We start from the raw sequence: 26,178 nt of genomic DNA, 5'->3' as shown, positions 1-26,178 counted from the left end.
GAGGATCCGGTCATTTTAAAACATGGAGGATACAGCTCTACAAGTTTTCTTGACTGACTGAAAAAAAAAAAAAGTGTTTTCAATTGTTTGCAACTAAAACCTGAACAACATAGGTCTAAAAGCAGAGATTGAAATCCATAAAGTTGCTGCAACAACTCTGGCCTGGTGTATGAATCTGCCAATTTACACGGATCCTTTTTACAAAGCAAGTCGACAAGACTGTCAGTCACTCCCTAAACATAGCCTGCTGCAGAGGAATGCAATGCAGCATAGAGGGCATATTTTAATTTCATATAAAATAGTTATTGCAGATATAATTTACTTAGTGTTGCATGCCTTTCAAATGTGTATATGGCAAATCCTGGCTTTAGTTGCGTTTTCAACCCCGTGCAGTTACAAAATATAATACTGTTATAAGTGTTTTGGGGTTTTTTTTGTCCCTTTTTTAACTGCTTGGTAAGAATCTGGAATAGTTAATAATGGCTAAGGATTATCAGGGATAATTACAAAGATGGTGTTCCCCATCTCTGCTTCTCAAGTTCCCCAACCACCCAGCAATCTAGCGTTTTAAGGATTGATGTGATTGGGCTGAGGTGCTTTTAATTGGCGCCTAACATAACCACCTGTGCTCCAGCATAGCTATCCTTTAAAACCTGCACGGTTAGGGGAGCTTGAAGGCTGGATTTGAGGGAATGTTGCACTAGCGTTTAATTTTTGTACAGAATAATAATAAAAAACTTAAATTGAGGGTCTAGAATGTCAGGCTTTTTTTTTTTTTTCCCCACTTAAAAAGAAACTCATTGGTGGATGTAAGAAGCCATTGAGGTAGGGACATAATCCCACAGAGCAATCCCTGACTTGTGTATCGGAAAGGATTGAGTCTGGATTAAATTTGGGGTATAGGTGTGTTTTTTTTTTTTTGTAGGGGTTGGCAGGAGCCTGGGATGCAACCTCAATTCTTTTTAAAAGAGCTGCACCTCTCTGAGGATTTTCCATAGTTGGTAAGTGGAATTCCAAACAAAAGCTTCATCATGAAGAAATGTCAATGCAAATATAGACTAAAGGTAATTCTGAACAACCAAATGAGAAAAAAAAATCTATACATATTTGATTATATATACACACACCACAGGGAGGGGGGGGGGGGGGGGGGGAAGCGCTGTGACAAGATCAAGTCCCCACAAGATGACGACTGAATACTTCAAGCCACTGCAAATGCTAGGGACACAGGACACAGTTGTTGAACCAGTTGTGTATCCTAAAATGTTGCAAATCCACATTCAAAGTCCAACTTCCAACGACAATAATCTGTTGCCCTTATTACTAGGTTACGTTTGTTACCCACTCTGCTACGAACTCCCTCCTGGAAGATGCATTCTGCTCTGTTATGGGTTGTTAAGGTCTCTTCTTACAATCCTTCCCTCTCTCATTGATATACATATATTTATTTTTGCTGAAATCTTCTGTTTTGGGCTTGTAGCTGCTTTTTCCCTGTTCCATCCTGTTTGGTGTTTTCAGTCAATACATTGAAAAATAAAAGGGTCTGTAGACAGATTCTTACTGTATTATAAAGCTCAGAGAACCATAAAGTCACCATGGATTGTAAGGTAAGATCAGATTTTCTTATTTAAACTTACTGATTAATTGTAGGCGGTGTCTCTTAAAGCCGAACCAAGTTCAGAAATGCAAAATGGAATTTGAAAGACTGTTACACTTAACTTGTGTTATTATTTCTAAAACAAAAAAGAACGATGCATCTGAACTATGGATACAGTCTGCAATCTTGGCCTCCAGGTTTGATGAATTCTATGGCCGCTTCTTCTGTATTCCCGTGAATGCCACCCTATAGTTTTATAAAAAAATATTTAGTGATGGACTACTAATGCTACCCACTGGCATAATACACACTTCAATATCTCACGTGAAGGTCACAGCAATGTATTATTACCTCTTTGACTAAAAATCCAAGTGAGATATTTAGTTACAAATGTTCGCGTTTCCTAGAAAACAGCACATTGTAGTAAACACCAGATTATATGTCCTAATTATACTGGGGACAAGGGACTGGGGTCAATGGTTTAATATTTAAATTTTTTTTATTTTTTTTTCTAAATGGTTTGTCATTAAAAATATGTTCTGTAAGGCTGGGTGCAAACTGCAGGCTTTTCAGAAGGTTATTGGGCCAATCACACAATAAACGGCCATTTGGCCCGATATTACATTAGTGTGAACGATTATTGTTCAAAAGCTCATCGTATAGTTTCATTTGATTTTTTTTAAACGGGACTAAAAATCTTCAACGGTGGAACGATGTTGTCCCAATTCTGCAGTGTGTAAGCACTCTGGACCGGCAGTGTCCATAGATCTCTATGGAATGTGCAGAGTCACCATCTTTTCAGCTGATGGTTATGACCGATGAAGAGCACAGATCTAAAGGTGAAACATGTATAGTGTGTACACATGGATCAGCACCCTGATCGGGACTTTCAGTCGTTTATTAAAATCATTAAAGATGTCTCCTTGGGAGAAATTTTCTGTAGTGTGTACCCAGCTTAAGGGTCTACTTCATGAATAAAATAAGACAGCCTTTCTATCTGTTATTATTTGTTCAAAAGTCTCTTTAATAAAGTCGAACACAAATCGAATTTATGACCGATTGGATGGACCTTTCCCTTTTTTCAACCTATCTACTGTATGTAACGATGTATTGAGCAATTTTCCGTCATGCACTAAGAAAAAAGTGTGTAGGATATTTTGTAGTGTCCCAGCTCAGAGCACAACAGTTCTGAAGATGATCCGTTCTCTACATCAAAGTGCTAATTTTTCATAGACAAAGCAACTTTCCAGATGTCTTTTGATTGAGGCGTTTTAAGACCCCTTATAGTCAAAAGTGAACTAAAATCAACACCAGTTTTATTTCCAAATTTTGTGAATACATTATGTGCATCCGTGAGCTTCCAATATTGTTACATTTTTATTTAATTTTTTTTAACACAAAACAGAAGGACATAAGATTTTGAGTGACTGTTATTAACTTCCTAGAAGTCTTTAGCAGTGATTGTGTATTTGGTTATAAACAAAATAAGAAGTACTAACTCTAATCCTTGGCCGCCTTTTCTCCTGGAAAAAATATTGGGAGATCTGTTTTACTTCTGGGAGAGCAGGCTAAACGCCCAAAAAGGGGCTCCTAGCCGCCAAAGTGGGCACGGATGTGCCATGAGGACAGATCGTGTAGCAGCCTTCTGCCCTTACAGTACTCACAAGCTCACATAATTTGAGACAAAGGGTCTAGGGCGCCTAATGGGTCAGTGGCCAAAAGAGGCAGGGAGGCCACTGACCCATTAGTCGCCCTAGACTAATGGGTTTGCCCTAGGGGCAAATGCAGGATTTGCAGAGGGGGATTTCCACACCACGCCTCCAGTGGGTGTGACCAGCATGCATGGGGGCGTGGCTATAATTTTAAACAGTGTTTGGCTGCTCTCCAACTCTTCCTTTCCCCATAATATACACGGGCAATGCTGCGTGCACTACTGTTAGGTGCACGCAGCTCTCCCTTTTCAAGCAGAGCCGTGTGAAGTGGGTGCAGGGTCCAGCCACCTCAATTATACAGTGCCCCAGGCTTGGAGGGGGGTTTCCAGGCACTAGGAACCCCCCCCCCCCCCCCCCCCCCGCGCCCCCTTGGTTTGCCTATGGGAGGAGACAAAGGACTGATATGAGGAAAGAGTTGGAAAGAAGTCATCTGTACAGTGGAGACGAGCAGGCGCAAGAGACATGGTGAAAAGGAGGGTATCCGGTGTGAGGAAGGGGCAACGAGGAGGGACATGGGGGCTAGTGGCATATCAGGAGTGTCTGATATGAGGGAAAGGGGCAGAGAGACTATAAGAGGTAACCATAAGACAAGGTAAGGTACAGAAGGCAGAACCCTTAGCACTATGAGAAGGGAGATGGCTTTATAAGGAGAACTCGGTGCACAGTAGATGTATATTTTGTTTTGTGCACAGGGGTTCTTCTTATGACTGTATAAAGATTTGGCCCCCTGCCTTGTCACTGTTAGAGACTGGAAGGGACTGTCTGGGTGCTGACGTTGATGCCAGTAAACTGCTCCGTCGTGCATTGTTCTTGTAGTTTGTGCTGCGCGGTCGGAGAACTTTGGGGGAACATTTAAATCCAGTGAATGAAAGGAGCACAGGGTAAGCATGGCAGCGCGGGTGAATAGCAGCTCAATGCCACTCGGGGCCCGTTCAGTGACCGAGACACGCCAGCTGCAATGCTACAAGGGAAATGGGGCAACGCAAAGAGGGGAATTGTGCAATCAAATTAAATTTAGTAAATGTCATCATTTTTCATCCATGTTTTCATAGGTCAAAAATCCCTGGAAAAATGGGCTTGGGGGGCAAGGGGGGCATTTGCTTTTTGTCATTCCACAATCCCTGGAACCCCTCTTGCCACCTACCCTAAGCGAACCTCAAACTTCCCCCCTCACATTGCCCAAATCTCTGTTTCACAATTCTAAAGCTACCACCCTTCTCTTTGACCTGCCCAAAAATCTCTGGCACCCAACTGCCCGAAATTGCCAATCTCCTGGTGCAAATAATTCCCCCAACATGACCTAAATCTGCCACCAATCTGCGAGGTTCCTTACCATGATGTGTGTATATACTGGTAATACACAGACTGGAATTGTGAAACTCTCCTGCCCGGACATGATTGGGGAATGACGTTCTATATAATAGAAAGGTTTAATGAAGGACGTGTGTTGACATTATTGAGAATTCCTTTCTGTGGATGCCAATGTTTGTCTCATCATCTCGCAATGCATGTGAAACACACCCTGTAATATTGATTCATTTAGAGACCTATTCATGGGTAAATAAGAAATAAACTTACATTGTATCTGTTTTGTTTCAGGGTGTCCAACTCTGTCTTGTGATCCTCAGCGCCATTCTGTCCACAGGTTGGTGAAATGAAGACCAGTGTTACTATTTCTAATTCTGCCCCAATAAAGATTCCACATTAATACCGAAGGGAACCTGTCCCATAAATCTATTCCTTGTTCCCCGACATACCCTGTAGTGATCCAGTCGTTTGGTCAGAGGGGCCAATTCTCATCCAATTTACACACCTATATGTGAGGTCAAATTGGACACTAATCCTGACTCCTAACAGCATTTGTGCTGTATATTCAATTCTGACTCTCTGCTTCCCCCTGCAGGACGGGCTGAAGATTACGACCGCTTTTATTATGGTGAGTAATGATGATACCACATATTGAAGTGCATTCTATCATTTCCCCCAATCACTGAAAGCTTACAGACGTGCCCTCGGGATCATTAACCCCCAGCTTGCTGTCCGCTGACTATACCTCAAGTATCCTTGCACCATACATATAGCAGTTAGTTACTCTATTTGCAAATTATCTTTAAAAGATTTTAGAGAAATCATTTGACAGCGATTCCAACTCCCTACATAATTTATAGGGTCGTCCCAACCCCCTCCCAAAATAAGAGTTAGCAACTATGATGCCCTGTTATCCATTGTGTATAAAGATTAATATACTTTGATAATGTATTCTTGAATACATTAAGGATTGGGGTGGATTTAATAAAGATTCCATTGGAGTCGGGTCACGTTAAATTGTGCTCCATCTGTAAGAGATAAATGTAAAAGTGATAAATTGGTATATTTTATATGATTTTAAGATACATGCCATCATCCCAATGCTACAGAGTGTGGAGTCCAAAAACTAGATCAATGACTGTCAATTATTTGATCGCAATCGATCGGATTATTATAAAGCTTGTTGGGCATGCGGTTGGAAGATGACCGCTCTCTGGCTGTGTGTGAGGTCTCATCGGGGCAGTCTACAAGTGATTTGACCATTGTCACATGTGCTGAATGGACCGTTCTTGTCCAAGTTGGCCAACGATCTTCAAACCTTCAAGAGTTGTCTGAAAACCCAACTCTTTGAGGCAAGCTTATAATATTCCTCTACCACCCTCTTAATCTCCCTAGATTACCCTATTATCACCCTCAACACAGTTCACACAAGACTTGTGTGTGTCCCTTTTATACTCGATCATTCTCTGACCCCCTGACCAACATTGTTGTACGACCCATCTGGTAACAAATGTCCGGTATGTTGATTATTAGTTTGAAGACATCACCCCATGACATGGATAACAGTCATCTCCCTTGTCTCTCTGCAGATTACAGAACTCTTCGTATTTGTGGATTAGTTTTTGCAGGAGCGATGTTGACTCTAGGGATCATCGTGATGCTCAGTGAGTAAACGGGGCCTAACTGGCAATGCCGTGATAGGGGCTGAATCCCCATAATTGTAACGCACTCTCTAAGGGGGGAGATTGAAATGCTGCCGGGGAAATCACGGTTACTGAAGTTTTTGAGAATTATTTTAGTCACGTAGACAGCGATAAGAATAATGTCAGAATGGAGATAATTGCTAAGATATTAGCGTGCTGCTCGTGCCTGAAAAACCTGAAATACACTAAACTGGATTTGATTCAGTGTTAAAACATAACACATACAAATATTTATGCAAACGTTGACAGGAACTAAGATATTTGACATAATGTGTAACTTTTTATTTATCACCATTTTTATTTATGTATCTATGTCAAGCTATTGCTCTCTGTTATCAGCCCCTTCAAGCTGACTGACAGGAAGTCTGGTGAGCACAGTATATGCGCTTCCCCCGGCAGCATGTCAAATATATTCTGCTTCGCTAAACCCCCGACAATACTTGCATATATCATATAATACTTGGAATATATGTACATTTTGTTAGTAGCTATTTTCTATAAATCATCCTGCGTTTGTGGATTAGTCGCCCATTGGATATATAATAAATTGATATTTTTGTTTCATTTTAGCTGATTTGAGTCTTTTTAAGAAAAAACAAAAAGCTGCGACAGAGGTAAGTCATCCGCTCTCTATTTAATGAGCCTTTATCCTGATTGTTTATTCTACCTTATTAAAAACAGTCATATAATTGTCCCTTTTTGGGGGTATTGTACATCTTTAGATATATTATTTTACTGTTGTTAATATCCCTGTCATGCAAAGGTCACATAAAATAAATATTTTCATATTCTGTGCATGTAATTATTATATTTATTATTATTATTATTATTATTATTATTATTATTAATAATAATAATAATAATAATAATAATATTATTATTACATTGATCTGGGGTCACAGTAGGACTGACGCAGAGTTATTGAAAATTTGCCGTAATTGATTCTAAAAACGGAGCACGGAATCCTAGCGCGCTCCCCCCAACTGCGCCCAGAATCACCAGTGCGGACTTGCACCTGCCCTATCGGGGGCAAATGCAGGATTTTTAGAGGGGGGTTTCCAAATACTTTGTTTCTGGAAAATAAAAAAGCAAAATAAACTAAAAAAACACCTGCTGCCATATAAATAACATGTTAAATATGTAGTGTATATAATAAATGTAATAACATGTTAAATAAAAAAATAATGAGGCAGAAAGCAACTTGTACATAGACCGGATAGCGGGACAGAGCCCTAAAATCGCGACTGCCTTGGTGAAAATCGGGACAGTTGATCGGAACGCAGTTACTCCCCAGTGCTTCACATCACTCTGAAGAAACTGCAGGAAATCACAAGTGACTTAATTTTACTGCAATTTCTTTTTCCCTAAAGTCACAGAAACACTAGAGCCCAAAGTATGAGCAATGACAGCGGACATTTTCTTATAGCCAAAGTGTATTAAAACATAGACGGAGCCCCACAAAAATTCCTAGAATCCGTTTCCTCCATCTAAACCAAGTGTAGGGGGTTTTCTGAGCATATTGAAACCCCCCCCCTCTTAGGGCGCCCCTGCCTGTAGCAGGGGTAAATGATACGCCGCCTTGCAACAGTGCATGCGTCTTTCTGCAGGTCTCATAGGGAAACCGAGGGGGATTTCCTAGTGCCTGGAAACCCCCTCCAAGCCTGGGGAACTGTATAATTGAGGTGGCTGGACCCTGACCCCGCTTCATACAGCTCTGTTTGAAAAGAGAGAGCTGCGTGCACCTAACAGTAGTGCATGCGGCATTGCCCATGTATATTATGGGGGTTAGGAAGAGTTGGAGAGCAGCCAAGCACTGTCTAATATTATAGCCACGCCCCCATGCATGCTGGTCACACCCACTGGTGGCGTGGTGTGTAAACCCCCCTCTGCAAATCCTGCGTTTGCCCCTGGGTCTACATAAGATGTATTCGCGTAAGCACGCCAATATTATAACGCCCATTCCTTCCTCGAGGGCACACAGGATTAATGTCCAATCGAGACCTCTTAGTGCAGATGACCACTCTCACAAGCCTTCCAATCCCACCAATATCAATGAGATCACTATAGAGCAGTGTTGGCTCACCTGTGAAACTCCAGGTGTTGTGAAACTACAAGTCCCAGCATATCCTTCCAGCAATAAGCTGCTATATATTGGCAAAGCATGCTGGGACTTGTAGTTTCACAACACCTGGAGTGTCACGGATTAGCCAACCCTGCTATAGGGCAGCAGGGTTTGTTTTTTTGCCATAGCTACTGCGATACCGCAGCGTGTGTGGCCAGCATTATAGACAAAACTACCGGCTAATTGCAGCCAGCTATTGTTTAACAACAAAGTGACAAGCAAGAAGACCTTGAAAGTGAGGGAGCGACCTACAGATACAACAACTGTAGCTCTAACATGTGGGAACTTTTATTTCAATAATAAAATGGGAAACAGCTGTGAAAATATTTTTTTCCCATAGAAAAAAAACCATAACATCTTATCCTGGTTTAATTCATGTTTAATTATAAAGCAGTTTGCCACGGTATGGAATGAAGCTTGCAAGCAGTGAATTTGTTCATAGGAGGTAATTGGATTTCGACTACCTATTATCTATAATGAGTTTTCCTTTAAAGGAAAAAATCACAGAAATAAAATTAAGAGCAATACGACCTTACATGGTAGCTCCTGACGAGCAACCGCCGTGAGCGTTCTCCGAGTTCCTCTATGGCAGTGTTGTCTAACCTGTGACACTCCAGGTGTTGTGAAACTACAAGTCCCAGCATGCTTTGCCAAAATATAGCAGCTTATTGCTGGCAGGGTATGCTGAGACTTGTAGTTTCACAACATCTGGAGTGTCACAGGTTAGCCAACACTGCTCTATGGGGTTATCGCAGCACAACTAGCCTAGGAAGGAGTTGTTCTAGAGTAGGGTCCATCACCTCCACCAACGGAAGACAGAAGATCATTGAATTTATGTTTAATAACATGGTACATTTATGGAGAAGTGCAGACACCAGGACACTCAGTAAACTGGCCAAAATAGGCCAACTTTTATTCATTGATCCATTGAGGACTTACTTGGCACTTGGTCAGGTAACGAATCAGCTAAACTAATGGAAATAATAATATTTGTCGTTCTCCTTTGCAGGCCAGGAGTGAAGTATGAAGATTAAACATGAAGCCTTCAAATATCTATTTACCCTGAGTCCTGCCAGCTACAGCCTTGTCCGTCCTCCATAAAATAATCTCTACATCGCCGGACATATCTGATGTGCGGACAATGTCTCTGGGTGGATAGACGGTTACTTACATAGCGGCTATAACGAGAGAATCTGGAGAAGGTTTTATGATGATTGACGGAATAAAGCCATATTCAGATGCACAGAAAATAACCCGAAGTCCATGGCTGATATGTATTATGATATGGACTGTGTAATAGACACTTGGACATTGTATAGACCAGTACAATAAAGTGATTCCAGAATGCCTGGGAAAGAAAAGACACCAGTCTAAGGATTATATGTAACTGGAGATCAGGGTAGTGGGTGGAACGATTACATATCCTGTGTTCAGCAGAGCTCAATTATGTACAGCAGAGCATGCAATACGCAGCGCGTTTCGTTGCCTTGGAATGCGTCTGATTGGCCAGCTTGGGCGTATATAGGTGAAGGGCCACTTTCTGCTTTTGGGAAGTGCTCCTGTGCAACAACATTACAGGATTATTTTGCAGGATTGGGTTTTGAGTCACCCCCTTTGTTAACAAAAACATTTTACAGCATTACTACTAAATCACTGCTTCTTCTATTCGTCCTCATGTTAACAATAAGTCATTAGCAATAAAGGAACTTAGGACTGTCTTCATTTCATGTGTCATTTTTGGGGCTGTAACACCTTTATTATATTTGCAATACTACAGGCATGGTTGATGCACCCCCTGCCTCTATGCACACTATATATATGTATTTATACACACACACACACACACACAATGTAAATATAATGTGAAACTGCAACCATCAAAAGTCATGTGAAAATAGACAATTTTAAGAGCTTTAGAAGGATGTGTTCTTCTGTAATAAATGATAGCACTGCCACCTGGTGGATACGTTAGTAACTACACCAAAGAATGGTTTCCTGTCCAGGAGACATGGATATGGATATATATATATATATATATATATATATATATATATATATATATATATATATACACATACACGTATATACACCAGGGGCGGACGCAGGGGGGGTTTCTGGTTCTCCAGAAACCCCTCCCCTCCGCGAAGAACAGTGTCCCTACATAGCCCCACTGTACTATACTGCAGTCGTGGCGCTGTCAAAGAAGCATCAGCGGCGGTGCTGTATTGCTTATGTGCTTCTTTGACAGCGCCGCGGCTGCTGTTCAATGCAGTACCGCCGAAATGGAGCTGCTGCGCATGCGCAGCAGCTCTCTCTACATGTTTTTTTTTTGGGGGGGGGGGGAAACCCCCCTTAAAAATCCTGCGTGCGCCCCTGTACACATATACTTTGAATTACGTTGCATAGGGTCTGTGATACTTGGAACGTTCCGACATCTCCTCTTATAACTCTGCCGTTTTCCATCTGATACCACTGTCTGGTGAAATTCCATACACTGGATTATGGGCAGATTTACATTTAGGTAAATAAGAGTATAATCTAGGGATTTCAAAGGAGAGTATTTTTTTTTCTTTTATACATGTAAATCTTAAACTTGGAATATGTATATTTCTAGAATATAAACTGTTAGGAGTTGGATAATTAGAATTGTTTTTTGAATTGTCACCATAGCCACATCTCAGCATAGGCATCCCGTTGCATGCGCAGTTGTATTAATTAATATATTATTACCTCCCTCCTGAGGATACGGGAGGAGCGCTCACCCTGAGCTGCTCATTGGCTGTCATTAGTCATATTTGCCAACTCTCCCTGAATGTCAGGCAGAAATAGGGGTGATCTCCCTCACTCCCTGAAGAGTCTGGCATTCTCCCTGATGCTGAGCCAGTACAAGACGTGGTTGCTTCGCCATCTGTGGCACAGTTCAGAAATTGGGTCCTATGTCCATGTATTGATGCCTATGGAGGTGGCCATTTTCATGGAGACCAAGATTTAATCAAAGACTGACAGGTAAGACAACATGACTTCAGTAATGGAGACAGAAATGTAAAAGACACTTCAGTCTCTAGAGATTCATTAGCTGCTTTTCTATAACACATAGTTGCCTACTCTCCCGGAATGTCCGGGAGACTCCCACATTTCTGGGAGACCTCCTGGGCTCCTAGGAGAGCAGGGCAACCTCCTGGTTCTCGCCCCCACAATAGATAAGTGGTGGAGGGAGTGGGGCTTAATGACGCAAATATCACATCATCGTAGCCCTGCCCCCTGCTGTAATTGGCCAAAATTGTGACACTCGTTTAGGGGGCGGGGACAAAATGATGTGATTCATCAAGCCCCACCCCCGCACAGCCACCTCCCCCGGGATATCTCTGAAGCCAGCGAGGAAAAGTTGGCAAGTATGCTGCCTGCTTGCTGCACACCCACGACCTAGGTCTGTCCCTGGATTCTGCCTCCGATATTCCGGTTCCTTCCCCTGCACTGTGGTTATTCTGATAAGTTTCTACTACCATAGAGTTAAGTCCCGGGGGCATCTGAGTACCTCCGTGGGCATCTTGTTCTACGGAAAGGCGGCTGCTAAAGATGAAGATCTCTAATAGTCCGGTTCTATGAGATAGCCGCAGCCCTGACACTGACAACCTTTTATTGATAATTCGGGGTTTATCGGGGTTTGGTAACGATTTAATAAAATCTGTTATCACCCAGCGTAATAAATAAGCCTCTAATATTCACTTTAATAAACAGATTGTTTAAGGTGCTTTTCAGTTTCATGGTTGTGTGTAATAATTATACAAAGGGACATTCTCAAGAAAATTGTGTATAAATGACATCTGTAAACAGAGACATAATTGGTATCAGATTAAATTTGGCAATTGTGTTTTTCTCAACTTAAAAACCATGGAAATATATAAAAGTTGAATGTATGAGCTTTGCTTCATATAGAGACAGGGCTGACTCCACATGTTCCCCTCATCAGTGGGACAGGAGCTTCAGATCATTCAGACCCTGTCACATTTAGCCCTGTCCTCAGTAACACATCACTCATCTCCTGATATACTCTGTGCTGCTGGGGGACCTTGCTCCTTCCACTATATAACTCTCAGTCTGTGGCTTCCTGCTGCCTCCACTCCCCTCCTCACATCATGTCACTGCCCCTGTCACATGCAGCCCTGTCCTAACTAACACATCACTCATCTCCTGATATACTCTGTGCTGCTGGGGGACCCTGCTCCTTCCACTATATAACTCTCAGTCTGTGGCTTCCTGCTGCCTCCATTCCCCTCCTCACATCATGTCACTGCCCCTGTCACATGCAGCCCTGTCCTCACTGACATATCACTCATCTCCTGATATACTCTGTGCTGCTGGGGACCCTGCTCCTTCCACTATATAACTCTCAGTCTGTGGCTTCCTGCTGCCTCCATTCCCCTCCTCACATCATGTCACTGCCTCTGTCACATGCAGCCCTGTCCTTACTGACACATCACTCTCTCCTGTTATACTCTGTGCTGCTGGGAGACCCTGCTCCTTCCACTATGTAACTCTCAGTCTCGATCACACTTCCCGTCATTCGCTCACTCACCAAGGCATTGTTAGTGCACATAATTTAATACATTACCATGCCGCATAGATACATTTGTTACTCTGTCCACCAGCGCGTTCTTGTCTTTATTGGGGAAAAAAAATATTTAATTGGTGAAAATGAATTAGTAGAATAGAAAATCTGAAAGAAAGTCTCACGTTTCTGCCCTAGACCTCTGTGGTATGAGAAATATAAAGTCGGGCACAGAAAAAAACCCTAAATCAATTAATATCACCTGTCATAGTTATTAATGACAAAACATTAAAATAAATAAACTGTATATAAAATACATTCTTACAGTTGCTCCTGATTACAAACACATGTTCTAGCTGTATACACAGCCGTCATCACTAGTAATCAGCACTGACACCTGACCTGTAGCTGGTGCAGGTGATGTGGCTGTAAATCACGTACCTGAGAGATGTCCAAAGCTTGAATCAGATGCTGCTGTGTGCCCTCCCTGTACCCTGACTATGTGTATACGGCCATTTCCCTCCCCGATCTGCCCCTTAACTTGCAGTCTGTAGTAGGGTCCTTTGCGTTCGAAGATGAATTGGACGTTGCTGCGCTCTCTGGCGTATGGTTTGTTTCTGGGCATGTGCAGAACGGTTTTATGCAAAATACGGCACGTATTGGCATTTACGTTCCTTAATGAATCAGGCCCTTTGTGTCTGTCTTATAGAGTAATATCTGACATTCATCACACAGTAACATCTTTTCAGGTTTGTATCTAACTTAGTTATAACTTCATTGTATATAACTTAAATATGTGTCTCTCTCACTAAGGGGCCCAAGTGTCAGGAGGCCCCAAAGGTCTCTCTTTAACCACTACCACAAACTGCCCCCAGCTGCGATTTGTTCATTGGAGAGGTGGTCACACCAAAATCATCATCATCCCTCCACATATCACTGGTCACCTTCCCCTTACTATAGTCCCTGACATGTACAAACCCCACCACAGAGCAGAATTATTTGATACCATTGTTTCAATCTTTTGCAGTCAGAGAAATAGAGGACTCCGGTTGTGTCTGGACTCTCTCCCCTGATGGTCACACAGAGGTTTATTGAGTTTGCTGGAACTTGCAGTTCAGAAACATGGCCCAGTCCTGATACAAAGTTATTTATTGAAGGCATTGAGAAAAAAAAGGGGTCTCGCAATGTATTTAACAGTACAAATGGCTCATCAGGCTGTTAACCAGGTACTTTATAATCAGTGATAGAGGAGCCTCTGGTTTGAGCCCCCTGTCTGCTTTCAGTTTAGTAAATTGAATGTTGCAGCAGGCTGCTTGAAGACTTTGAGAAAAGTGTACGTTAGCTCAGATGATTAGTAGTGAGATGCCCATGGACAGTCAGTCAGAATTCCAGGTGGTTTCCTTTTTAGCAAATACAATGTTGCAATAGGTTTGATGAAGTCCATGAGAAAAGTCTCTCCATATCTAACACATGTGTATTACCTTGGTGGCTCAGTTGAGAGGAGCTCTGTTTGCAGCATATATGTGTTCTCTTGTTCAAACCCCCAGTCAGGTAACATTTACAGATCATTTGATTTTGCTCCAGGTCCCATGATGACATTGATAAAGACACACTGCTGCTCACATCATGTACTGGCTTGGTGGTGCAGATGATTAGTACCCAGGTGCTCTCCTGTCAATAGGTGATTGAGATCCTGGTTCAAATCCCCCCATTGTAAATCCCCCCATTGTACATCCCCCCATTGTACCTTGCTGGCTCATGTCATTGAGAAGCTTCTTCCTATGTACCTGAAGGATGGTCTGTCTGTATTCACATTGCGGGCATAAGTTAGTGGCAAGCAGTAAAGTGCTCCACCAACAGAGAGATCCTTTGTAAAAGAGTAAAAGAGTAGAACAGAAGAAAGAAATGTACTTTTGAAAAGTTGGCTGTTAGTTTCTTCAGAAACCCCCTACAGCCAGGTTTTTAAATAATGCTAGACAAGTATATTAATACATCATCACTTCAAGGCAAGAACCCACTGAGCAGGAATGATGACAGAGAAACCACCAAACCTGTCTGGGGATTCAAACCAGGACCTCCAACATCACAGTCAGCAATCTGGCTACTAGTCAACTGAGCCACCAAGCCAGTACATGATGTGAGCAGCAGTGTGTCTTTATCAATGACATCAAGGGGCCTGGAGCAAAATCAAAAGAATTGTAAATGTTACCAGGCTGGGGATATGAACCTGGGAACCCATATAAACTATAAACCAATCTCCTGCTGACTGAGCCACCAAGCTGGATGATATTTAGAAACTTTTCTCATGGACTTCATCAAGTCTGTTGCAACATTCAATTTACTAAAATGAAGCCAGACAGGGGATTCAAACCAAAGACTCCTGTGTCACAGGAAGTAAAGAACCTGGCGACTAACCTGCTGAGCCATTATCACTCTTTGAGAGTGTTTTTGCGTTTGCTGGGACTTTCAGTTTAGAAACATGGCCAATTCCTGATACAAAGTTACTTATTGAAGACAGTGAGAAAAGTCTCCAAACTTTCACAAAGAGCAAAAGTGGCTCAGCAGGTTAGTTGCCAGGTTCTTTACTTCCTGTGACACAGGAGTCTTTGGTTTGAATCCCCTGTCTGGCTTCATTTTAGTAAATTGAATGTTGCAACAGACTTGATGAAGTCCATGAGAAAAGTTTCTAAATATCATCCAGCTTGGTGGCTCAGTCAGCAGGAGATTGGTTTATAGTTTATATGGGTTCCCAGGTTCATATCCCCAGCCTGGTAACATTTACAATTCTTTTGATTTTGCTCCAGGCCCCTTGATGTCATTGATAAAGACACACTGCTGCTCACATCATGTACTGGCTTGGTGGCTCAGTTGACTAGTAGCCAGATTGCTGACTGTGATGTTGGAGGTCCTGGTTTGAATCCCCAGACAGGTTTGGTGGTTTCTCTGTCATCATTCCTGCTCAGTGGGTTCTTGCCTTGAAGTGATGATGTATTAATATACTTGTCTAGCATTATTTAAAAACCTGGCTGTAGGGGGTTCCTGAAGAAACTAACAGCCAACTTTTCAAAAGTACATTTCTTTCTTCTGTTCTACTCTTTTACAAAGGATCTCTCTGTTGGTTGAGCACTTTACTGCTTGCCTTATGCCCACAATGTGAATACAGACTGACCATCCTTCAGGTACATAGGAAGAAGCTTTACAATGACATGAGCCAGCAAGGTACAATGACTAATGTACAAAGGGAGATTTGAACCAGGACCTCAGCCATCTCAACACCTGGCTATTAATCATCTGAGCCAACATATGCTGTAAGCAAGTGTTGCGATATCTTCCCAATGTCTTCAACAAGCCAGGTGTAAAATCCAAGGTACAAAAAGCTACAACTGTTTGTGGCTTTGAACTAAGACCTCAAACATCTCTATAATTAGAGAACCAGGTCACTAGTCCTCTGAGCCAGCTTAAGCTTATATAAATCTGTTCCCTCAGTATCATAATTCATCCTGTTGCATCAGGCGAGGTAGTTAAAATAACCCTCTCTTGGGGCTCAAACCAGAGTCTACACCATCATATATGAACAGAAAACCTGGAGACAAGTCTCTGGAGCCACCTTGCTTGCTAGAGTTGTGGGGAGAATATGCTCAATGTCATCAACAAACCTGGAGCAACATCCAAGGTACTAACAGAATGCTGTCTAGAGGAACATAAACCAGGATGTTAACATCTCTGCTAGTAGAGAACATGGGTACTAGTCCAGTGAACCAGCACAGTATCTTTATGAAGTTAGACTTTCTTAAGTACTAAAATGATGCCTATCTGCAAATTCAAACCTAGGACTCTACTATCAATGGAGGTGACTTGTTGGGCAATTCATGTAGTTTTATCAATGTTACACACCAGCCTGGTGCAACATTCATGGTAGTAAGAGAGAGCACACCTAGGGATTCAAGTGACAACCTCCACCATCACAGCCAAATAAGTATCTGGCTTTTAGACATCTCCATCATAGCTAGGTGAGTACTGGGCTTCTAGACAACTAAGCTATTTTTTGCCGGTAGTGTTTCTTGATATTTTTCTCAATAATATCAACCAGCCTGGTGCAACATTCAAATGCCTAAAATATGAAACCTGCCTTAGGACTCAAACCAAGAACTCTTCCACTATTGTTAGTAGAGAACCAAGCTATTGGTCCACCAGACATGCTTGACTATTATGTTAGTGCAGAGACTTTTATCAATGTCTTCAACAAGCCAGGTGTAAAATCCAAGGTACAAAACTACAGCTGTTTGTGGATTTGATCTAAGACATCACCCACCTTTACAATCAGAGAAGCAGGTCACTAGTCCTCTGAGCCAGCTTAAGCTTATGGATGTGGCTTTACTCAGTATCATAATTCATCTTGGTGCATCATGTGAGGTAGTTAAAAGAAGTCTGCCTTGGGGCTCAAACCAGAGACTCCACCCTTAACTGCAAACAGAGAACCTGTACACACGTCTAAGGAGCCACCTTGCTTGCTGGATTTGGCTGGAGATTATGCTCTATGTCATCAACGAGCCTGGAGCAACAGGCAAGGTACTAACCAAATGCTGTCTGGGGGAACATAAACTAGGACTTTTACATCTCTGCTCTATCAACTTCCACCCAGTCTCAGATGGAGGTCAGTGGCTCTCAACACAACAGGTAGGAGCAATTTATTTTTAACAAGGAATATGTGACAACAGGGGATATGTGAACCAGGCTCAACAAGGGATATGTGAAAATATAACATGCATGTGTGAATGGCCCGTGTGTATTAGTATAGGGATCTGTTCCTTTTCTTACAACAAAATTACCAATTATTTCAATGGAGATTATACCTTGGTGCCACTGACAGGTAACTGTGTTTGACTATTTGGAGCATATTCAATTAGGCACGAACATCATGGCTATGCGTGGCTGCGCTTTTTTATCTTAATACAGTACAGCAACATCAAGGATTTCCCCTTTAACCCTATGGGGGGGGTGAAGGGAAATCCGCGATAAAGCAGTAACGCGGAGTGTCTTCAGGTCCATTTTGGAGCCAATCCGCACTTAATTGACTATGCCCCTTTGCAATTTGAAGTCTGCTCAGATTTATGAACACTTAACCATTTGAGGTGTTAGAAGGTATGAAAATGACCAACAGCTGATAATCACGTTCTCACAAATTAACTGCACAGGTTGTTTCTATCAATAGAAATCATATTTTGCTCTCTGTATTGGTTGGCAGACTCATGGCTGCCCTCTGTATTGTGTGGCGGTCACAAGGCTGCTATGTATTATGTAGCGGTCAAAATAGTGCTATGTATTGTGTGGCGGTCACAAGGGTGCTATGTATTGTGTTATGGCCACAAGGGTGTTGTGTGGTCTTTGCTGGTGTAGTACATCCACTTCACGGTATGATGTGCTGTGCATTCAGAGATGCTCTTCTGCATAACAACCATGGTATTTGAGTTACTGTCACCTTCCTGTCAGCAGTTTCTGAGGAACTGAAACGACTCGTATGCCACCAACAATCATTCCACAGTAAATGTCACTTAGATCACATCTCTTCTCTATTCTGGTGTTTGGTCTGAACTACAATTGTAATTTTTAACCATGCCTGCCAGGGGAGGGCTGGTGAATTTTAGCCCGGGGGACAAGACTGGACTCAGCAGCCTGTTAGGAACATTTTAAAGAAAAAATAATGCAGGTGGCCCAGTGACCCAGACCAAGGTAGCCCACTATGGGACCTGTCCTGGGAACAGATGCCCCCCTGCCCCCCAGCCCAGCCAGCCCCTGATGTCTGCATGCTTTTATGCATTGAGCTTCTGCCACATGATTGGCTGATTAGATATTTGCATTAACTAGCAGGTGTTCAGGTATATCTAATAAAGTGGACAGTGAATGTATATGTATAAGGATCAATATAGATACATACAATAAACAGTATATTTATATATATTTATACATAGATTCAAGGTTTATTTTTTTATTTATTTTCCTTAAGTTTTCAGCCCCCTATACTGTGTTCAGTGTTAAAAACCTGAAAATTAGCATTTTTAATGTATGTTTCTGTTAAAGCCCTTTATAAATAAAAATATTCAACCATTGTTTGTATTTCTGTCTTCATTGGTCAATACGATAACATACCTTTACCTCTCACCTGTCCCGATTCCATCAGGATAGCCCTGAGTTTAGGGGACTATCCTGATCAGCCAGGAGCTTGTCCCGGCATGAGGGACAGCTGGGACGTATTTCCACTCTTCACGTTACATACATGATGTGTGACCCAGTTAGTGGTGCTCTCTTTATATAAGGGAGGATGGGAGGGAGATGTAGGTGGTTGGAGGGAAGTGCAAGCTATGCCCTCATTGATGTTGGCCACACCCACAAATCATTGGCCACACCCACACATCACTGGCCACACCTCCGGTGCGACAGTCCTTCTCACAATAAGCCCCTTATAATTTTCAGTCCCAGACTCATGTGACCATAATCTGGGCCTTGTTCCACCAATGATAGTGTCCCTATAAAACCACAACAGCGGGGAACCCAAATCCAGCGATGAACATGTTAAAAGCAGCGTATTTATTTTTAATTGTGATTATAAGAAATGTATCACTGTTATCACATATCAGTGTAAAAGTATTGGAATTCACACTTATTTTCACCATTAATATACATTCAAAATTTGTCATTCAGTAATTTTTTTTCTTTGCTTAATTAAACAATTAATTTTGCAATCTGGACAATCAGAATTGACTGTGTGCTGCTGGCTGCAAACACTCCCAGTTAAATCACCGATGGATTATCATAGATGGGGTGTAAACGAAACTCCAGTCCCTTGTTTAGAAATAGGCCTATCTGATGCTATTTGAATTTTTTATTTCTTGTATACAAATTTTTACAACTTTAGCAACACCTACTGGTAACATGTTTACTTTTCCCTTTAAACATCTTTGAGTAGATGCTTCAAACTTTCTAAAAATTAAAAGTGGAGTTGTTGACCAATCAGATTTTAGCTCTCTTTTACCTAGTACGTGCTAGAAAATGTTGGCTATAATATGATTGGCTGCTGTGGGCAACACCTCCACTTTTGCTTTTTAAAAAGGTTTGATAAATATAACCCCTGGAGTTTTTTCTGTTTATTTTTTACAATATGTTGATATATTCCTTTAAAAACAAAAAAGAAACTGCTATAAAATCCTTGGGTTTTGTTCTTTCTGTGTAATGGGATTGTCCCATTTTTCAGGCCCTTTAACAAGGCTTTGGTCTCAAACGTGAGGTGTCCAGTTTCCACTGTGTTTATGAATCCTTTAATTGCTTCACACAGGGCTTTCTTTCTCCACATATTCATACACCACCGTATCCCCTCCAAAACTTGCCACAAAAACAAACTGCCGACCCCGCACCTGGACAGTGGTGAAAGCACGAGCTTCGAGCACTTTCAGTTCCTGCAATGGCACCAAAGGCCCCGGAGGTCCATCCTTATCGTTTGATTCATCAACCTCCCAGTGTTTCCATTTTTCTAGCTGGTAAACCCATGTGTAGCCATAATCATTCCCCAGGAGGGCATGCCACCTCTGGCCAAGGAACAGAGGTTGGAAGACGTGGGAACCTCTCGATGGAAGCTGCTGGAGTTGCCGAAACATGGAACCATCCCAACGTACTAGAGATGAGTCTCCCATGTAACGAGCCAAGCAGGCAAACACTCCGTCCTCTGCATCGGTGAAGTGCTTCACGGCGTAAACATCCCAAGCTTCTGGGATATCCGTCAGGCGTTGCAAATGCTTGTTTTCAAATCGATAGACAAGTGGCCTCTGCGAACCGCTGCTCATGATGAGGTGAGGAGAACCCGAGAGGAGGAGAGTTTCAGCATCAGTATCACGGTGCCAACGAGGCAGCTGCTGTTGAGGATAGAAACCACGACCGTCCCATCGGTACAAGGTGCTGGCTCCGGACTTAGCGCTGTCTGCAATGATGAAATAGTGCTCACCTTCTGCCGAAGTGAAGCTCTCAATGTCATTGGGCTTACGAATATCAGGGAAGTGTTGAAAGAGGTGGAAGGAGGAAGCGCTTCCTGGTGATGGGTCCCGGCGATAAACAGAGGAGCCACCGAACAGTTGGGCAACCACAACGAACAGCTGCTGTCCGATAACCAAAGGCAAGCAAGAGACAACAGATATACCTACGTATATGAAACATGAAGATGTCATGAAAACCATGGTCTAGTCTACAGTATTTCCCTACACTGTATGGAATTAGCATCTACGAATTAACATTGCTGTTCAACGTACTATGAACAATAAACCAGATTCCAATTCAAACATTGAAAGAGATGTTAATTATATATAGCACCATAGTACCAACTGCATAATTATAGTAACAGTACTATGTCCCATTTCTGCTTTTCCCAGCAACAGAAACTTGATCATTCATCAGTTACCAATTCTGTGTTTTATCCTTTTATTTTACAAGAAACCAATGCATTATACCTTTGTACGTCATTTGATTAATTGTTTTATCTTAAGCATTGCAGATGTACTTTCCATATTAAATTACACTTAATAAGTTCTAGTCCGTGTGTTCTTACGATTTCATGCGACAATTTGATCAAAGAGCTACATAGTTGAAACAGCGGAGAACATTGTGGTTTATGTTAACTCTGATTAAAGTAAATTGTGATAGATTAGTTTTAAGGGAGAACCTAAGGATTCCTAAATATGAGTGTCAGCTCTTGACAATAAAACTTGCTGGTGGCATAGTTGGTACGGCAAAGCTAGTGTGTGGCATAGATAGGAAAGGATTTAATAATTTTAGACAGACCAGGTGGTTGTTTTTGATTAACCCTTTGTCACTCACACGTGTGACAGTTTATTTTGTGTTGCAGACTTTAAATAGCATGAACTAAATCTGAAGACCTGTCACAGACGGATACTGAATCAGTTACTGGTGCATTTTGTGGTTTAGTGGATGACCACATAAATCAAAACCCATAATCGAAATATCTTCCTTGTTGCTTTCTGACAATAATAATATATAGCAATACCTAGGGATGGGCCTAGTTGGGAATCCGATTCATGTTTACAAATTGCAGCTATAACACCAGTTACAAAGTTGCTGGACTGAAAAATATTGGAGGAAAACTAAGAAAATCTGGTGCGAGGGAAAAAGGTGGTGTTGCCTGTAGCAATGATTCATTTTTGCTTTAATGTGTTGTCCTTCGCCGCAAATCACAGGCTTGTTTCATTCTGTAATCTGCACTAGGAAAATGCTAATTAGACTCTGGTTGTTCGCTGTAGACAACACTTCCCGTCACCTTTGCACAAGTTTGCATGAATGTTCCTTATGATTTTGGTCTGGTTTGTCAAACGTTATAGCCACCTATTGTGCTTGCTTGACCCATCCGTCTAGCTGTATCTACTCACCAAACAGTCTCTGCTGGATGACATCTTTGAGCTTCATGAATGAAGGTTTAACAGATGCACAAACGACCTGGGCTCACCTTTGATGCTGTCGTAGTGTCTAAATTCATAAGCCACATGGTCCCACTCCATGAACGTGCAGCGCCCCTCAAACGGATGAGTGATCACCACGTGCTGTTCTGAACGGTATTCAAAGGTCTTGACGGACAAGGACGGAAGTTTGAAGGTCCATCGATGGACAATGTCTGTGGAAAGAGATGCAAATTAGGCGCCAGTAACATCTTGTGACACACATCTATGTACAGGACACTTTTATGTACCTGATGGCCTTTAATAAAACAGGCAATGGGGGGGGTGGGGAGTGTTCAAAAACTAAGGTGAGAACTGTATTTTATAATGATTGTATCCTGATGTGAATAGGGGAAAGCAGTAACACACAGACTGAGAGCATACCCAATATCTTTATGATGTCAAGCTCTTATCACACTAATAAAGGGTGATAGTGGGGTCAGACACAACGCTATATGATGCATAGTTCATACATTCTAATGGTTATCCTGGTTTTTTTTAGCCACATTGAAAATACTGGAGAGCTATGCTTTAAATCCTAGGCTCCCAAAGTGTGCGCAGCGGCTCCCAGGGGTGCTGCGGCGCTGTCACAGGGGTTCTACAGCCAGGGGATGAAAAATAAAAAAACAACTTACCAATCGGACGGCGCCCGGGAACCAGCATCCTCCTCCCTCCTCGTTTCTCATTAAATGTCAGACGTCACCACGCCCGACATTCAAGGACAAGCGGCTGGGGAGAAAATGCTGGGTCCCAGACTCTGCTGAATTGGTGAGAAGAAAGAAGAAAAGACAGAAGAAATATAAGAAAGAAGGTCAGGTATGGTAAGTAAAGAAACGGAGGGGAATAGTGATAGAAAACAGCAATGGAGGGGCAAAAGAATGAAGGAGGGGACAGGGTGTGGATGCAGAGGGGGCACAGAATGTGTGGATGATAATGCAGGGGCACAGAGTGTGTGGATGATAATGCAGGGGCACAGAGAGTGTGGATGATAATGCTGGGGCACAGAGAGTGTGCATGATAATGCTGGGGCAGAGAGTGTGTGGATGATAATGCAGGGGCAGAGAGTGTGTGGATGATGATGCAGGGGCAGAGAGTGTGTGGATGATAATGAAGGGGCACAGAGTGTGTGGATGATAATGAAGGGGCACAGAGTGTGTGGATGATAATGCGGGGGCAGAGAGTCTGTGGATAATGATGCAGGGGCACAGAGTGTGTGGATGATGATGCAGTGACACAGAGTGTGTGGATGATGATGCAGGGGCACAGAGTGTGTGGATGATAATGCAGGGGCACAGAGTGTGTGGATGATAATACTGGGGCACAGAGTGTGTGGATGATGATGCAGGGGCAGAGAGTGTGTGGATGATAATGCAGAGGCAGACAGTGTGTGGATGATGATGCAGGGGCACAGAGTGTGTGGATGCTGATGCAGGGGTACAGAGTGTGTGGATGATGATGCAGGGGCACAGAGTGTGTGGATGATGATGCAGGGGCACAGAGTGTGTGGATGATGATGCAGGGGCACAGAGTGTGTGGATGATAATGCAGGGGCAGAGAGTGTGTGGATAATAATGCAGGGGCAGAGAGTGTGTGGATTATAATGCTGGGGCACAGAGTGTGTGGATGATAATGCAGGGGCAGAGAGTGTGTGGAAGATGAAGCAGGGGCACAGAGTGTGTGGATGATAATGCAGGGGCACAGAGTGTGTGGATGATAATGCAGGGGCAGAGAGTGTGTGGATGATAATGCAGGGGCAGAGAGTGTGTGGATGATAATGCAGGGGCACAGAGTGTGTGAATGAGGATGCAGGGGCACAGAGTGTTTGGAGGATGATGCAGGGGCACAGAGTGTGTGGATGAGGATGTTGGGGCACAGAGTGTGTGGAAGATGATGCAGGGGCAAAGAGTTTGTGGATGATGATGCAGTGACACAGAGTGTTTGGATGATGATGCAGGGGCAGAGAGTGTGAGGATGTTGATGCAGGGGCACAGAGAGTGGATGGAGAGGGGGTACAGAGAGTTTGAATGCAGAGGGGGCACAGAGAGTGTGGATGATGCAGAGGGGCACAGAGAGTGTGGATGATGCAGAGGGGCACAGAGAGTGTGGATGATAATGCAGGGTCACAGAGTGTGTGGATGATGATGCAGGGACACAGAGTGTGTGGATGATGATGCAGGGGCACAGAGTGTGTGGATGATGATGCTGGGGCACAGAGTGTGTGGATGATAATGCAGAGGCAGAGAGTGTGTGGATGATGATGCAGGGGCACAGAGTGTGTGGATGATGATGCATGGGCACAGAGTGTGTGGATGATAATGCAGGGGCAGAGAGTGTGTGGATGATAATGCAGGGGCAGAGAGTGTGTGGATGATAATGCAGGGGCACAGAGTGTGTGGATGATAATGCAGGGGCACAGAGTGTGTGGATGATGATGCAGTGACACAGAGTGTGTGGATGATGATGCAGGGGCACAGAGTGTGTGGATGATAATACAGGGGCAGAGAGTGTGTGGATGATAATGCAGGGGCAGAGAGTGTGTGGATGATAATGCAGGGGCATAGAGTGTGTGGATGATAATGCAGGGGCAGAGAGTGTGTGGATGATAATGCTGGGGCACAGAGTGTGTGGATGATAATGCAGGGGCAGAGAGTGTGTGGATGATAATGCAGAGGCAGACAGTGTGTGGATGATGATGCAGGGGCACAGAGTGTGTGGATGATGATGCAGGGACACAGAGTGTGTGGATGATGATGCAGGGGCACAGAGTGTGTGGATGATGATGCAGGGGCACAGAGTGTGTGGATGATGATGCATGGGCACAGAGTGTGTGGATGATAATGCAGGGGCAGAGAGTGTGTGGATGATAATGCAGAGGCAGAGAGTGTGTGGATGATGATGCAGGGGCACAGAGTGTGTGGATGATAATGCAGGGGCAGAGAGTGTGTGGATGATAATGCAGGGGCAGAGAGTGTGTGGATGATAATGCAGGGGCAGAGAGTGTGTAAATGATGATGCATAGGGGCACAGAGTGTGTGGATGATAATGCAGGGGCACAGAGTGTGTGGATGATAATACAGGGGCACAGAGTGTGTGGATGGTGATGCAGGGGCAAAGAGTTTGTGGATGATGATGCAGTGACACAGAGTGTGTGGATGATAATGCAGGGGCAGAGAGTGTGTGGATGATAATGCAGGGGCAGAGAGTGTGTGGATGATAATACAGGGGCACAGAGTGTGTGAATGAGGATGCAGGGGCACAGAGTGTTTGGATGATGATGCAGGGGCACAGAGTGTGTGGATGAGGATGAAGGGGCACAGAGTGTGTGGAAGATGATGCAGGGGCAAAGAGTTTGTGGATGATGATGCAGTGACACAGAGTGTTTGGATGATGATGCAGGGGCAGAGAGTGTTTGGATGATGATGCAGGGGCACAGAGAGTGGATGCAGAGGGGGCAAGGAGAGTGTGGATGCAGAGGGGGCACAGAAAGTGTGGATGCAGAGGGGGCACAGAAAGTGTGGATGATGCAAAGGGGCACAGAGAGTGTGGATGATGCAGAGGGGCACAGAGAGTGTGGATGATGCAGAGGGGCACAGAGAGTGTGGATGATAATGCAGGGGCACAGAGTGTGTGGATGATGATGCAGGGACACAGAGTGTGTGGATGATGATGCAGGGGCACAGAGTGTGTGGATGATGA

General features: G+C 43.2%; 2 protein-coding genes and 1 long non-coding RNA gene across 5 annotated transcripts in view; 1 reads left to right on the top strand and 2 right to left on the bottom strand.

Annotated features, from left to right (window-relative positions):
• The window catches only part of LOC142107118 (uncharacterized), a 232,537-nt gene that overhangs the window by 187,113 nt on the left and 19,246 nt on the right, over positions 1-26,178 (bottom strand). The window lies entirely within an intron of this gene.
• Positions 1,206-10,164, top strand: LOC142107117 (FXYD domain-containing ion transport regulator 6-like). 2 transcript variants are annotated; one of them, XM_075190291.1, is made up of 6 exons: positions 1,206-1,607; positions 4,909-4,954; positions 5,213-5,245; positions 6,207-6,281; positions 6,891-6,934; positions 9,452-10,164. In XM_075190291.1, exons 1-6 carry the CDS (start codon positions 1,596-1,598, stop codon positions 9,467-9,469), a joined length of 228 nt encoding a protein of 75 aa, XP_075046392.1. In that variant the 5' UTR covers positions 1,206-1,595; the 3' UTR covers positions 9,470-10,164. The 2 variants fall into 2 exon arrangements, with proteins under 2 accessions (XP_075046392.1, XP_075046391.1); XM_075190290.1 differs by lacking the exon at positions 1,206-1,607 and adding an exon at positions 1,614-2,436.
• Positions 19,556-26,178, bottom strand: part of LOC142107113 (leucine-rich glioma-inactivated protein 1-like) — a 32,749-nt gene continuing 26,126 nt past the window's right edge. For both annotated transcript variants that reach the window (XM_075190281.1, XM_075190280.1), the window contains 2 exons: positions 22,494-22,658; positions 19,556-21,176 (listed from right to left, as the gene is read on the bottom strand). In XM_075190281.1, coding sequence (XP_075046382.1) covers positions 20,314-21,176; positions 22,494-22,658 — 1,028 coding nt within the window. In that variant the 3' untranslated portion in view covers positions 19,556-20,313. The remainder of the gene's footprint in view (positions 21,177-22,493; positions 22,659-26,178) is intronic.

Source organism: Mixophyes fleayi, chromosome 11 (genome assembly GCF_038048845.1).
Source record: "Mixophyes fleayi isolate aMixFle1 chromosome 11, aMixFle1.hap1, whole genome shotgun sequence".
NCBI classification, from domain to species: Eukaryota; Metazoa; Chordata; class Amphibia; order Anura; family Limnodynastidae; genus Mixophyes; species Mixophyes fleayi.
The sequence above is the reverse complement of the archived record's forward strand: the minus strand, read 5'-3'. Positions and strand labels throughout refer to the sequence as shown.

What these genes read in the sequence shown, in the direction of transcription:
- LOC142107117 (XM_075190290.1), top strand. Translation starts at nt 2,416, where the DNA reads ATGAAGAGCACAGATCTAAAG. An exon ending in TGAAGAGCACAGATCTAAAG is followed by an intron (nt 2,437 to 4,908) that starts GTGAAACATGTA and finishes GTTTTGTTTCAG; the next exon opens with GGTGTCCAACTCTGTCTTGT. An exon ending in TTACGACCGCTTTTATTATG is followed by an intron (nt 5,246 to 6,206) that starts GTGAGTAATGAT and finishes GTCTCTCTGCAG; the next exon opens with ATTACAGAACTCTTCGTATT.